The 16,236-nt window shown below is 40.0% G+C and overlaps 1 protein-coding gene across 4 annotated transcripts in view; it reads left to right on the top strand.

Moving 5' to 3' along the window:
* The window catches only part of KLHL29 (kelch like family member 29), a 390,113-nt gene that overhangs the window by 320,109 nt on the left and 53,768 nt on the right, over positions 1–16,236 (top strand). For all 4 annotated transcript variants that reach the window (XM_068183349.1, XM_068183350.1, XM_068183348.1 and 1 more), the window contains one exon: positions 13,145–13,344. In XM_068183349.1, coding sequence (XP_068039450.1) covers positions 13,145–13,344 — 200 coding nt within the window. The remainder of the gene's footprint in view (positions 1–13,144; positions 13,345–16,236) is intronic.

Raw genomic sequence — 16,236 nt, 5'->3', positions numbered from 1 at the left:
TAAATATTCCAGAGGTCAATTTGTGTCCACCATCAGGTCTCTCCATCCCAGTTGCTTTCCATATATAACCTCAGTTGCACACATGTAACCTTGATGGAGGCTAATGGAGTTGCACAGGTGTATCCAAGGCAAAAATGCCTTTATTACTGATGATGATGCTTGAATAAGAAAAAATTCAGCTTGATGTCAAGTTGAGTTTGCAAAACTGTCAGGTGAGAAAAATAAATATTCACCTGTAAACTGAGCAAATGTGTCTTTGCAAGACAATAAACTCAGGGCTATGGGGTGGAATTTCTAAAGACTTGCTTTTTGTAGGATATTTGCAGTGTAAAGCCTTGCCCTTTCTGAAACTCCATTGGAGTCAAGGGCTCAAATTGCAAGAGGCACTCCGTTTTTGTGGGATCATGCCCTTAATAATACACAATCATTATAGTTCATAGAGTTAGAATGTTTACAGATACAGTACATCTAGAATCCTCTATATTTGTTAGCAGCTCCTTTGAGACAGCACTTAAAGCTTTATGTGATTTATATTGCACTCCTTGTGTTATTATAGAAATCAAAACAAGAAATGGCAGTTTTTCTTAAAGAATAAAAGAGATCTCTTTATATTAAATATAATAGAAAGGCCATTTCAATCAGTGCAAGCCAGGGTTAAACCCTAGTGTCATTACAACCACAGGCACTGATGTGTCACCAGAAACATCAATGAGAATATGATCTATTCATGAAGGTACTATGTACTTCTATAGAAACATGCAGAAATAGAATCTTTCAGAGTATTTACTTCAGCTTATTATTTGCTAAAGGCTGGTTATTATTAACCTCATATTCTGCCATTGATTCCACTGTGTGTTCAAGGTGGTATCTGATAGTAGAATAGCAAGTAGTCTCTCAAAAGAATAAAAGAGAAATGTTCAAAATCAAATAAGAGCAATTATTTCCTTCTCAAAATAAAACCAAAGTACAGATAAAAAACATAATAGAACTAGAGTTATTGCTCATCTTGAGGAAGGCTATTTGATGAGAATCAGTCATAGTAGGGAAGAAAATATGTTGTTTTTATTGCTCTGATAAAAAGATGATAACCAGGTTTGATTGTCCAAAACAATTCTAAAGTTATTTACAAAACAAATTTGGTAATGAGAGTGCATTTTGAAACCCCTTTAGTTTCTCAGAAAATGGCTAATCCTGTGCTAAGCATTCTGCTCCTCGTCCAGAAAATCCTCCATTCCATGTGATTTATCTTTCAAATATATGAGCCCTTTTGAACTTGGTTTAGTGCAGTCCTGAGCCTGAGCTCAGCACCACACCAGGCACCTGTTTTGGAAACAGGTCATCCCTGTCAGAAGCTGCACAATACTCAAGCCTAAGCCAGGACTTGGTGTTCATCTCCCTCCCAACAGCAATTGACCATGGAAAACAATCTCAGCTCTTTTTAGTGCAGAATCATCTGAAAAGGATCCATGTGTATTAGGAACAGCAGGTGTGAAATATTCCTGATACTTTGTCTGCATCACTGTGCCCACAAAGGGAAAAAGGTGAGATTTGGGGGAAGGGTGAGGATCCATACAGGACTACTGCAGTATAGGGCTTCAGGAGAGCATGGATGATAAACAGCAGCTGGATTGGGGCACTGTCCTCTAAAGGCCATCTATGTATTTTCAGTGCACTGCCAACCACATTGACTCCAGCCTGTTTGACTTGGCTACTCATGGAATCAGCCATCTCAGGGACTTAATTTTGGATACAGACAATGGCTTAATTTATGATACAGACAATGAAGAACTTTGAAGGCTTCCTGAAGGATCTTTTTCTCCTAATTTTGGTTCCTGTGTGCGGGCAGGGCCCCTGGACCAACGAGAGGTGCTTATGTCTCATGTTAGCTAACCCACATTTAGGTCCAAGGCTGGCATCTAAGGCAGGTTGAGTCTAACCTTCTTGACTATTACTGCAGTCTGCAGAGAGGAACACAGACCTCTCCAAGAGGCAAGTCCTCTCCCCACAAAATAGGTGTCTAAGAGATGAGGTGAAGGAGGAGGCCATTCCCCTTTCCTATAAAAGAGAGGGTGATTTGCACAGACAGTGAACTTATGATGGGTGTACCATTGCTTCCTTCAGGGGTCCAGCCTAAATTGGCTGTCTGGACTTCTCTGCAGCTGGGAGGAAAGATGGGAATGTCTGTAGGACAATACATCCTGTCTCACGATAAATAGCATGATTTGCCTTCTGGAAGTGCTTATTTTTCATGACCCAGAGAGAAAGACCAGTCACCCAGCCTGAATCATAGTTGACTAAAAGGACATGAATGATTTCTTTTGGAAACTAGTGGTTTTCTTAATGGCACATATATTATGCTTATATTTATGCTACACAGAAAAAAAAGAGACAGATCCAGAACCATCAAAAAACACATCTCCAAAAATGTGCCTCTTGCAGAGCACAGATTTTCTTATTTAAAACATTCTTGGTTTGGGGGAGGAAAGAAATGAGCTCTGTTTTTGTATTGCCCTAGAAGAAATGGTGGAAGGTGGGTGTAGCGATGTGTAGCGGGAGGAAGGAACAAATGGAAAATCCCATGAAGAGCTATCTTTTTTATTTCCAGCTGTATTTGGGATAGACTGTTGCATCCCAAGTGCCGCAATAGACAAATGCAGCTGCTGAATAAATGGAATTTCTGATATTTCCGTAATGAAAAAAATGTTTCACCGGAACACTTTAATTTGCTGCTTTCGTCTTCTTTACCCAGAGTACAGGGATCTCTACCAAATATGACATTATTAAAAGGAAGCACTTGACATAAAAGTCTCTTCTAGGCCGAAATGTTTGCTTTTATAAGCAAGCTCTTACAAGTAGATATCTCTCTGGTCAGTTACTAAAGATACACAGATCTTGTCCTACAAGCTTTATCTTTTCAAGACTAAATTTTAATGATGCATTCTAATCTTTTAAGTCATCTTGGGTGTCTGATTCCACTAGCATAGAGTGGTAAGTCTTCTGTACAAAGAGATTCTGTCACAAGAAGCAATATTTTGGATGCATAGTAATCTGGCCCAGCTATGTTCATTCTTCTTTTCCTACAAAGCAGACCCAGTGACTTCATGGCCAAATTGCTTTTCCACAATACCCTGCCTTTTTCTCAAGTCTTCAGATTTTTGATTTTTTTTTCTAAAGTACTCTCTGAGGGCTTGAAGGCGGGGCAGGAGAAGTAAAGCATTTAGGGTGAGAAGACCAAATTCCTCTTGCTTTACATCTACACAGAAGAGGAATATGTCATTCTGCATTTTACACCATTGTGTGGAAAGGGAGCATTTGGATGCACAACAGAGAGACCTGCCACTATCCATCTGAAACAGCCTGACAAAACTGCAAAAGCATTTAGGTGTCTGGAAAACAGATTGTCTGGTTTGTGTTTACATTCTAAAAAGCCCAAAATGAGAAACAGCAGGATGAAAGAAAAATCTACTCTTAGTGACCCCTTCATGTTTTCCTGCTTATTAAGAGTCTTGCTTTTAACTCTGGGAGAGGAGCAAGCAGTATTTCCACATCTGCATACTTCAGCTCCATTGTAGAACAGAATGAATATGGAAAAAAAATATAGCATGTAGTTAAAAACAGAGAAATAGAGAGTTAAAGATAAGATGTTTGTTTCTGATGCCAGGAGAGGTACATTGTGCCTAGAGAAGGAGCACCAGGGGTTTTTGTTAAACCATTTAAACCATGAGAATGGGAGGTCACATGGGAATGTAAAATATCCTCCACCCTTTACTGCAAGGGGACAGGTGTAAATTGTGCTGTGGACAAGGTTTTTCTCTTAAACGAGGCAGTGATAATTGCTGTGTGTTGGGCACAAGATGTTGGCATGGGACACAGCCCCCTGCTCTCGGTAGCCTATTTCCATGAGCGCTGCATTCGCTCTGCCTGCCCAGGCAGCCGCCTGCCCGCCCCTCAGAGCTCCCTGCTGGGCTTCAAATTTCTCAGCTGCCAGACCCTGGAAAATGTGTTTTCATCAGGCAAAAATGTATGGTCTTCTACATAAATGAATGGCACTTTACAAATATTCAGTGGTGTTCTGTGCTGCCACAAAAGCCATCGCAGGTGTCGCAGCCTGGCTGTTTCCAGCCCCGCACGTATGGCTGTGGATCAGGAGGTTGAGTGGCTTGGGCTGGATGCTGCTCTGCAAGGAGGGGCAGAGCAATGTGCCCTACTCTGAAGAGAAACCCTGGCAAGGAGGACAGAAGGGCTCCTTTTCAAGCCTTGAGATGCAGCACAGAAATTAATCTTCTGCCTGTAAAATTCTGCCCTGTAATGGCAACTGTTCTCAGAGGCACTGAGCAGATCCCTGAACCTCTCACTCCTCTCCCTCATTGACAGCATCTCTGTTTACTGTAGCTCGGACTTCTTGCTCCCGAAATTTCTACACTCAACCACAAATTCTGCAAGGAATTCCCAAGGAATGACAGACTAATCACCTCTCTTGCTCCAGCTTTACCCATCCACAAGCCACCCAGCTGTCATGCAACATCTCTCAAAATGCCGGTGCCAGTGACCTACCTGTATTTACGTACATCTCACAGCCATGCCTAGGCTTAATTCTTGTTAAAATGCAGAGGTGAAAGGGAGCAGTTATCTAAAGAGATGCAGTTCAAAGACAAATGAATCAAAGACAACAGAAAAAAAATCTTCTGTGGCATAGAAACAGGAGCCATATTCTTGAGAACTGTCATTTTTGGGGCAATTCCAAAAGCCAGTCTTGCCCTAAAATGAGGGTAATCAAATCTCCAACTCCCAACTTGTTTGTAGGTAGATCCAGGGAATAGTTCACTCCTTTCATTTATATCAAGGATTAACTATTGCTGGATTGGGATAATGGATTTGAATTAATATGACCAGGTTATGATCATGTCTCATCATGGTGCCCTCTTTTTGCTTGCACAGTGCTGAGCTTCAGTGTCTGAAATACTTCTGTAAGGTGGATGGGCAGGGGCTGATGGAGTGAGAGGAGTCATGTGCCCTTTCCTGCCTATACTGTAGCCATAGGTGAGGTGCTTCATGCCTTTCACTGATGTCTCTGGATGTATAAATACTGTAGAAAAGCACTAGCAACACCCTGTAGCTGAAGGAGAAAGAACCAGTGCCTGACAGAATTAATTCTAATTACTGTAATGCTGATTGGGATCCTTGGGCACTGCCATAATCATAGTAGTAGTAATAAATAATAATGGTGGTTATCATTATTTTATTATTGTTTTCCCTCTAGACATTGCAATGATGAGAAAGAGTCTTGGATAGACTACCTAGATAATTACTTGTATAAATTTCACCACATTCCTAAGAAATAGATTTATTAGCTGCATGCCAGCTCTGTGCTAAGCTGGTTTTTGATGGTGCAATAAATATCATTAAAAGAAATCAGATAGGAGTTGGGTAAGGGTTTGAGCTTTAAGTTTGATGAGAATAAATTTTTTATTCTGTCAACTTACTTTTAATCTTCCTTCCTATATAATCCCCTAGAACCTGCTTGCATCTTTTATTTACCTTTAACAAATAGTAGCTCTAACCTAGGTTGTTTTGCCACTGAATTAGGCTGCCAGAGATACTTGCAAACAAGGTAGATCCCACACTATTAATAAGTTGTCCCAGTTATTTTGCTTCTCCACTAGTACCTTGCAAGATGCAGTCTATTCTCAGTCCCTAGGAAGAGTCTAGGTCATGAAAGACTTCCAAGGGCACTTGCTATTCACTTGCCAGTCATTTAAGCCAGCATCTTCAAACTCGTCATTTTCTTTCTTAAATCTCAGCAGGGAGCCAGATTTGTGCCTCCGACTGTGATCTCCGACACCGTAGCGTTACAGGCTGCTGCTGATCCTGCCTTTAGAAATGGTCCTGGCTGAGCATTTAGATTGTGTTCCATCAGTGAATGGCATTAAGGGTATATAGGAAACGTGGCTCTTTTGTTTGCTTTATTCTATTCTGGCCATGTTGTCTGTGAACAAAAGTGTTTGCTCTTAATCCCGTTGCTCATCTTGGTTTGTAATGATCATTTCTGTGATGGTGAATTAGCAGGAGCTGCTGGTGCGTGCCCCAGCTCACAGCCATTAATTTTCCTGATTTTCTTCTGATAGAGCAGGTGCAAACTGGCAGCATTTGACCCTAATAAGTTACACTAGTCTTGCCAGATTTTGTTTGCCTGGAACAAGGAACATTATTTGTATCAACATCCTGATAAAAAGTGAGCAAATGGATTTGTTGGGCAGGTAAATTTTCCTGACGAATTTGCAAGCCTGTGTTTAAACAATGTAATTTATTTAATCTTGTGATTTTACTAGTTCTTTATTGTAATCATACAATAGAATCATTGCAGTACATGTTTTCTTCTCTCATGAGACAGATGGATAGTGACTGAGGCTCAAAGATAATGTTTATCTCCAAGATAGAATAACGAAGGCAGAGATTTGCAAGTTAATACATTTTGAGCTGATAAAACAATTCCAAAAGTGAAGCAATGCTGGGGTGTATTTTTTTTTAAATCCTGTTTAATAAAATGTTCAGTGACTTACGGCATACGTATTGCAATGATGTTGCTCTATAAATGTCCCTTCCTGTCATTATTTACATGATTGATTACTTTGCAGCTGCATAAACTTGTATAACTCAGTAAATAACCTATTACCTCAGTATGCACATGTTTTTTGGTGCATGTTGTGGAAATATATGTTGTATGTTAGGGCATCTATGCTTTTATATCTCACGAACCTATAATTACGATAAATCAAGATATTCAGTACAAAATACAACTTTCCATGTAGAGTGCTGAGTCTCATTTGTACATAGCTGAAGGTTGGCTATAATTTAACGAAGTTTCTTTTCTGCTTCTCCCAAGATATGTAGACATATTGGTTTTGAAACATTAATCACTCTGAAGACTATAAAAAAATCAAATAGTGGACAGTTAAAATGCAGCATCATTGCACTCTCCTCTTTGCCTGAAGTTTCAGTGTTTTAAGGATTAAAGTAAAAAGTTAAAGTTCCACAATAAACAAGATGTTCAGTCTAAATTGCGTTGACTTGAGCAGCAGTTTCTAATGAGCACACAGCTAACAGACTCTTAAGCCTCATGAGAAGCTGTCTACCCCAGTCTGGAGTCCTTTCTTTGGTAATCAAAATAATTTGACAGAGATAAAAAGAAGTAGCTTTTCTTTGGTTAAGTGCTTCATCTTACATGAAAATCTTGGATTTCCTGTTTTCTGGAGTCCTAAATACTGTCCAGGGAACATAGCAATTTAATTTGATTTTTTTTTTTATTGTCTTGTCTATCTTGGTAGAAAATATGTAGCTCTCTTATAATGGGAACACAATTATTTTAGGGTAAGCATTTATATTCCTAATTATGAAAACAAGCCAGCAAGATCAGCATGTTGAGCTGATAGGGCAAATCCTGGGAAGGCATTGGGGTGGAGAGGCCAAAAGGCAGCTGGGTGATGGGACAGGATTTGCCCTATCAGCTTTGGTCCTTGCAGGGAGGGACCAGCCCCAAAATACAGGTTTCAGTTTCCTCAGTCCAGGGTGGAGCTGGAGCTCCTCCCTGCTGCCAGCAATCCTGCAGCCTCCTGTCAGCTCTAGCACTTGCTTTAAGTGGATGAGATTCAGATCCCTGACTTGTATGAGACCCTAAGCCATAGATAGTCAAAGACAACAATTTTTTTTTTCCTTACGCTGCCAGAACGAGTGTGTTTTCTTATTTCTTAAAGATAGATTCTGAGTGAAATATGAACAAAATTGAGGTTTTATTATGGAGCTAGCTCTTTCCTGCTGTCTACTGCTGGGAGAAGCAGACAGTGGTGGTAGGCTCACAGGTGGACCTTGGAGAGGCAAAAGGAAAAAGTCCCACTTGCCCAGGGAAAGATCACAAATAAAAGTTCTAAGTGTGTCTTTATTTTAAATGTTAATCATTTATTTCAGTGCCCTTTTGGAGCACAAAGCTTAAATACACGTCATACCTCTGAGTCTATGGCATGGTGAGTCATATGGCATCGAATGTAAATAGGTGTCACAAACTCTGTCATTCCTCCTGTTCTCAACCAGGCAGCTTGGGTGGAAGCTGAACCAACTGTTCCTAGGCAATAATGTACATTTACATAAAATGTTTCACATTTTTCATGTTTATTCTGTGCAGATGGCTCCATTTTGAACATCCAGAATTTGTTTTGACTTTGTGACTGTAGCTTGTAAACAGAGCGTTGGCTGGCATCTGCACTGGGTATAGGTAGCTTTTCATATTTGATCTAAAATTGAGTGAAGCTGTAGCCAAACCATTAGTCAGTCAAAATAATGTTGCAAGCCAGTTAAAGGCAGCATATCCAAACCATGAGGGAAGACTGAATGAGAGACGGTAGCGCTGTCCATAAATTGACAAATTGATGCGCTCAGGGTGTTTCACTTACACAGCTACTTTTCCAGACTCTAAATGTGGCTTTGCAAATCAAGGCATCTCACTATTAAATGTTTTGAACAGAATCACACAGACATTCTGTTATGGGAACGTGTTGATACAAATAATGCAGGAAAAATGCATAGATACACATCTATTTATAACTCAAGATGCAGAAAACTTCAGTTGCATCACTATTAAACATGAAAGCACTATGGCTGATTCTTGTATATGTGTATTGCATGTTTGGAAATTATTTTCAAGGACAAATAAATAGCAAAAAATGTAGATTTCTCTACCTTTTCTTTTGTCAGTTCCACTACTAGATCTTGCAGATGAAGTATTAGGGTTATTTTTCTTGCTATCAGGTATTTAAACATTTTTGCTCTTTCCTGTATTTTAGTTAACAGAAAGGGACAGTGATTCTGATTCGTTATTTGAGAGTGTAATCGAGTCATCTTTTGTTTTAAAGGGTTCCCTATGCCTTTGTCTTCTATAGTTGAAGCAATTTAGTTGAAGGATAAGCAGCCAAACTATGTTCAAAGGCATTCACTTGATTTTGTTTGACTTAATTATTCCAGACAATCAGAATATTTTTCAGTAACTCCCCCCTTAACCATTCAGAGTGTATCTGTGCTTCCTGCTTATCTGCAGGTTCAGTTCTGCTTGCACATTGCTCAGGTCTATCACCTTGCTGGAGAAATACATGATTTGTAAATCTGAAAGAATTCCCCAACAGCTACCATAAAATTAAGCTGTTAAAGAGCTCTTGGAGCTTGTTTAAATGTAGACCTAAACAAATCTCTTTGCTGTTTAGCTCAAGATAAATCTTTTTAAAAGTCCTGTTCTAAATCACTTCCCAATTTTAATGAGTTTGTATATCAGCCTTTGCCAGATTTTTACTGTAGCTTTTCTCTAAGATTATAGCCATGATAAAGTAAGGACTAAAATTGTTTATTATATATTATTCTTCAGAAGCAAAACTTTTTCCCCCAGAGGCTGCTGGGAGAGCTATTGATTTTCTGCCACAATGTGAAATGTGTGACCTTTATAATATGAGCAATGATTACAAGGCCAATAAAATGACATCATTCTGTTTAAACTTTAGAGTTCACCAGGCAAATAGCAGAATGTGCCACATTTAATGATGTCCATGGACTATAAGGGTGCGTTGACTGGCTTCAAGTGAGACTGAAACATGAAGGAGGCAGGCTCTCAATCCCCAAAACACCTCATGTTTGTGTCAGGAGTTGGGGAACAGGAGTGTGTGTACAAGGTAGAACTATGACTTTTCCCAGCTCTTAAGGCAGGAAGTTGGGGCTTTTCTGGTAACAGGCTTCTCTAAATGTTTGCATTTGCTGATGTCACCAACAAAACTCCTCCTGTTGTGACACAGGATGAGCTATTTGGGGAACAGCTCTATATATTTCTACGGATTTTCCCAAATCCACTACATTTGCAGTTACAGGACTAAATTCTAGTCTTGTAATACGGCTTTAGCCACTTCATTGCAGTTCCTCTAGAGGAGCCAAGAGAAGACTCTGTCCTAAATAGATGAATTCTAACTGCACAGGGCATATGATATTCTAAGATTAGTGAAAACAAGGAATACAGAAACCTTTATTCAGGCTTTGAAGGGAATGTTACAACCTGATTCGCTGAAATAATTTCATAAAGAAGTCTATGGAATTTCCCTTTTCAGTGACCTCAGTCTGTTCCCTGGCATTACATTCTTCTTATCCTTCAGACACTTAATGTTTGATCCATTAGGACCTGCTTCAGCCAATTCCCTGCCCATTCTCCAGCCTCTACCCAGGGGTCCAAGCCAGACCCCTGGCATGGAAGCTGGGGTAGCTGTGATTTCCCTGTGCAGGCTGAATCCAGCCTGTACTTGGTATTTGATCCAGTCAAACATGGAGCCAAACAGCTTGCTGCTTAGAAAGCACAAGGAAAACCACACAACACATTAAAGGCATTGCAGAGGTAGGAATAGGGATAATTTTCTTTCCCATTTCTGGCTCATTGTGTAATATCAATAATCTCTGTAGCTTTGTATTATACTTGCCGTAAGTGGCTCTAGTGATTGATTAAACACCTTAGCTTTTCTTTGGCATTTAATCAATTGCAGCAGCAGTTTATTGCTCGGTGTATTACAAAGTAAAAGAGATTATTACTTAATTATTGTGAAAAATAGCAGCTTGCAGTTGTTGCTAGCACGGGTATGTGTCTGCACTGACATTGGTGTCACATCATCCTTTCCTTTGTGCTCCTGGTCTCTGCACTGGGTGCGATTGTGCGATCCCCAGTGGATCACGCACGGTCCTTCCCGCAGCTGTCGCCAGCACAGTGCAAGTAGTGGCATTAAATAAATAATTGCTTATGGTAGTCCCACACTGCAAAGAGCCTGACTCTTGCTTGCTGGGTACCTCCAAACCTCCCTGAAATATGAGGTGGTGTGTTTATTAACCAACCCACATGAAAACGAGCTCACTGTCAGATACAAACCACCTCTGGGAGCAGTTCAGCAAGAATTACATTGGTACCAAGAGGTATTTGACAGCCCAGATTGCAGCACCGGATGTATGTAAACTGGAGATAAATCAGATATGGGGCATATCATTGGGGTGTGAGTGTGAGAAAGGAAAAAACCCAGCATTTTGTGACATCCTCTTGAGGATCTAGGAAATGGCAACTCTTCTGTTTGCCACCACTGGATTTCTGCCTCAGATGCAGAATTGAATCCATATGCAAGAGTTCAGAAAGAATACGGTGGTGTGATAAAGCACAAGGATTTAGACCTTACAGACCTCTGTCCTTGTAGGGGTACAACAGGTGTCGTGATCAGTATGTGTTCTTAGCATCTACTTGTAGAATAGGGTCTAACCCATCTGTGTTGCCACTAAAAGGGATAGTTGAGTATTTAGAATTTTAAAAATGGGGTTTAATTCATTGGTTTACTCCTGACTCTCTGTGATCATAGGCAAGTAATCTTGTCTCCTTGTGCTTCAGTTTCCTCCTGTGAATGGGATTAACCATTGTTCACTACCTTAGAGAAGACTCAGAAATTAGAGACTGCTATCTGCTCCTCCATTGAAAATGAAAGCCCTTTAAAGTTTTGATCTGTCAGATATTCATATGAATTAAAGCTGTGCCCTTGACTTGTCCAAGGCTGCTCAGTAAAGGACCAGTGACAAAGCATCCACTGCAAATTTTAAGCATTTCCCCAAATGACTTTAGGTGTTGTTGGGATGGGTGGTTGGGGTGTCATGCAGGACAAAAACTGAACCTCGTATGTTGTTTATTTTTCCTGATGGTAGAAGAGGTCTGACCATCACCTTTCTAGGCAGCTGTGTGAACCCAAGAGGTTGGTAGTGCTCGTGGTAGTCTTTGCTCATGCTTCAAGCTGGCGTTGCCTGTGAGTAGTGATGCTGTGGCCAGTCCGTATCTGTCGCGCTGCATCGTGTGCCGGTTTTGTGTCACTCGTGCGATGGCTTTTGCAAGTACTCGAGCAGAACTGGAGCGAGCAGACGTTGACTGTCCAGTGACAAACAAAAATCTCATGTTTCTTTGAGAAGGTGCTGGATGGTCCTAACCATTAAAAGAGTTTATTTTCTTACTCCAACAGATTTCCCCTCCCCTCCTTGATGTTACCAAATTTATCATCACTTTTGTCTTTCAGGTGTAACCTGTCTTTAGTGTTGCAGACACATCAGCCATGCATTAAGAACTGGGCCCTTACTTTATAATTCAGTATGACTTTCTTTTTGTCCAATAATTTCACAAGCACTAATGCACACTTCAAATGCAGGAGATACTTTGATCCCCAAATTGTTCAGCACTTCATGCAGGAAAAACCATAGGCCACAGTCATGAAACTCCTAGAGGATGGCTGCTGGCTTCCTGTGGCAGAGCTGGTTGTTGTTTTCCCCCCCTCTCCCTTCTTTGCTCTAACCATTTTGTCTGTCTAGCTTGTCTTGTATTCAGTTTTCAAAGCAATTGCCATGAAGGGCTTCCTTTTTTTAGTGCCTAAAAGGGAACAATAGATTTTTTAGAATAAGCATATATTATATTTTATATGGCCATCTTTGTACCATAGATATCACATTGATCACATCTGTAATTTAATATAACATACAGAGAAGTTCAAGCTAAATAGAAATTAGTAATTGTTATTACTATTTTTTATGAAAAGGTCTTTAAATGTATGCTTAAGTGCACATGACATCTAAAATTATTCTAGTGCTGGATTCTTGAAAAAGTAGATGACCTTTTCTCTTGAAATTGGAGAGTGGTTTTTCCTTAACAGTTATATTATGCACAGAAGATGAGATGTTAACCAAGATGTTAAAATGTATTGTTTCCCTTTGAAAGCTAATCCTGTTCCTCATTTTCATTAATGTTGAATCATTCATTTTCCTTTTTATTTTTTTTCCTTTCCTTTCCTTTCCTTTTCTTTTGCAACTGTTTTTGCATGAAAATGCAAAGTAGCAATAAAGATTTTTCGTAAGACTTGCTTTAAGACTCTTCTCTTTCAGATCCAGTTAAAGTTTTTAAGTTCAGTTATTTTAAAATTCATATTCTTCAGTTCCGTAAACAAAAATAATGGAGAAATAAAATGAGGTGCAAAGCGATTTTCTAGCCCTCACTAATCAATAAATGCCAATAAAATGGGGATGGTGTAATGTCCATAATTTAATTGTCTGCTGTTACCAGGTCACCACGAGACAGCAGCAGAAGCGGGGAGAAGCTAGAACTGGCCATGTCCAACCTCACTGCGGATGTCCTGGAGTTACTCCTGGAGTTTGTTTATACAGGTTCTTTGATCATAGATTCAGCCAATGCAAAAACACTACTGGAAGCTGCCAGCAAGTTCCAGTTTCATACTTTCTGTAAAGTCTGCGTTTCATTCCTAGGTAAGAATCATTGCATCTAGTGGGGTTTTAAAATCTTGTGTTAACGTTTGTAAACCTGTCTTTGAACAACTCTTGAAAGATAATGAAGAAACCCAAGACAAAACAGAGTAAAATAAAGTAAAGCAACATTGATTTGGTTTGTGATTTGAATTTTCAATGTTGACATGATGGCCAATGAAAAATGGTCTAGAGAAGTGTAGTTTGTTGCTTGAGTGGCAACAGCTTTCACATCTTGTATAACCTATTTTGTTGAATCTTGTTCCACTCTTGGAATCTTGATGACATTTTGTTTCCCAGAGGATCATCTCTGCATGGATACCAGGCTGTAACACACAGGTTACTTATAACTGTGGCAGCATATTTTGGGTTCTACACCAAGCCAGCTTGGTCAAACACCAAAAGAGTTTGGAGGTGGGCTCCAATGGAGGAAGAACTGTAAATCTGCCAAAAAATTAAGGACTGCGTTACAATAGCTGCAATTTTCTTGCATTTGTGAGAAAGTCCTTCTTTACATGTCCAGTGTTCCAGATTGAATGTTCCTGGGGTTTGCTGCTACATACAGAGCTATGGCCTAATGTCATCACAAATGTGGGTAGAAGGAAAAGTTGCTGTGCCCACCCCTGGTAACTGGTGTGCCCTGTGTGCACAGGGAGCATTTGTCTCAGTGAGGGTCTACAGAGCAACATCTTTGCCGGTGCCTCAGTCCATCCTCTCGTGGCTGTGAGAAATCCATTCTTCTTGCCAAAAGCACCATGTCATCCTGCTCCTTTCACTGTCCCTCTGCTTTCCAGCAGAGGGTATTTCAAAACAAGATTTCCAGCTCAGCTAAGCTTTACTGGCCAGAAAAGGAGCCAGACAGACCTGGCACAGCAGAAGACGAGCCACAACTGGAGCTCAACTGAAACACGGTGGTTCAAATTCCTGCCTGTACCACAAGCCACTCCTTCACTGTCATAGCTGTAATATCAGTTAATAAGGCAGTAATAATTTAAAAATTAACATAAATTTATTAATACAAAAAAAATTGATGTTATATGATGTACTTCCCAGGTATAAGTAACAGATAACCTTTTTTGACATCTGATTTCTTCTTGGGCTTCCTCAACTTCCATCTTGGTGTGAGAGGCATCGTTCTCTCTGAAGCCCAAGTAAATTGTAGGTTTTTCCTGGGCAGTTCTCATTTGAAATTGACATCTACTATTGCAGAATGTGGAAGATGAGACTTCAGAAAATGTTACGCTAAAAAAACAAGAACAACAAAAAACCCTCAAACAAGTCCAGTTTACTGCTGTGTTAATTTTCACTGCTAAGCCAGCCTTGCTAGCAAGATGAGTGGTGTGACTAGGCTGGTACAATGCAGGCATCAGTAAAGAATCTGGCATTGTAGTCTCCTTTCCAGCCTTTTATATGCCCCTTATTTCAAAGTCTGTTCTCAAATGGAGGGGGTACTGGTGATGTGAAATTTATGCTTTCCAATCTCACCGTGGACTGTGCAATTTGAATGAGTCTTTGGCTCTGGCATTGCTTGCTCCCAGCTTCCCTTTACCAACTTTTTACGATGATTAGATCTTACAGTCTTTCCAGAAATACAGGATGTGTTTAAGTTGTGATATCACTGAAGATTCAGCAAAAAAACCAAACTACATTTATTTCACTGAATCACTGTAAGAGTTCTCTTTTCTGATAGTTAATATTTTAATTCAGTGAACCATGTTATGGTGTGAAATAGTAGAGTTGGTTATAAGTTCAGTGATATATGGAGAGTCACTGGAACTTAGTATTCTCATTTGGAGAATTCACGGAGTGTAATTGCTTATTTTTATTTATAGCTCTGACTTGATTGTGCTACAGAGACAGCAGAGCATTTGCCATCTGAAAAGTTTAGGGAAAAGCATTTTGTCTTCTCTGTGGCTGTTTTTATTTTTCACCTCAGCCACCTTTGCGCTGTACAAAGCAAAAATATGGTAAAATTAGGGTTTTTTTTCCTGCAGGGTTTCTGGAGGGTTGACCAGTGTAAACAGTGAATTTATTCCCATCAGTGCATGTCTAAATAGGGAGAGAAGGGAAGTTCAAAGAAGTAAAACCCCCAAATTATTAAGTCTGTTCAGCATAGCACAGCACAATCTCAGAGGAAATTTGGGTCATCCTTTTTCAGCCATGAAGATCCAGGAAGATCCTGGTGTGGTGATGTTCAAGCAGCTTTTGTGTCTCTATCCTGGGCCCCTCAGCAGCCTTGGGCAGAGGCACCCCAAATTTTCTTGCACTTTTTGGTGAAAAGATGTGGCAAAATGTGTCAGGGAAGTAGTTTTATTTCAATGAGAGATTTCTTAACCAGCTTCCCTGGGATAATAATAGCCATGTTCTCTCTCTTCCTCACATGCTACCTCTTTGGCTTTTGTCTAGACCATGAGAAATGAGAACAGTTTTATGCTGACTGATGCAGCAATGGTGACAGGTTCATGCAGGCACTATATGATAACTGGGCAAATGTTTGCAAACTGGTCAGGATGTCGTAGGTATTTCCTCCACCCATATGGCTGAAGACTTGAACCTTTTTTTTTTTTTTTTTTTTTTACATTTGTTTTATGCTGTCAGCACAGTCATGGCTTGGATTGGGTTTCAGATGATTCATCATTATCACAGTTTTGGTCCAGGGTGCATGGACACCCATCATAGGAGGGAACATATTCTGAGCTTGTACTTCAGCCTGCTGCTGATAAAGTATTCATCCTAAAGCCTAAAGAAGCTGGTGGAACCTGGTAGTTTCATGGACCAGATTAGGAAAGAGCAGGAGCTCTGAATTTTCTTAGTCTCCTGAGCAAAGAGCACAAAATAGATGTTTGGAAAGAGTATTAGAGGAATCAATGAGAAAAACTGAACAATGGATCAGTG

The sequence above is a fragment of the Anomalospiza imberbis genome, chromosome 3 (genome assembly GCF_031753505.1).
Source record: "Anomalospiza imberbis isolate Cuckoo-Finch-1a 21T00152 chromosome 3, ASM3175350v1, whole genome shotgun sequence".
Taxonomy (NCBI): Eukaryota; Metazoa; Chordata; class Aves; order Passeriformes; family Viduidae; genus Anomalospiza; species Anomalospiza imberbis.
This window is presented reverse-complemented; position numbering and strand designations above follow the sequence as displayed.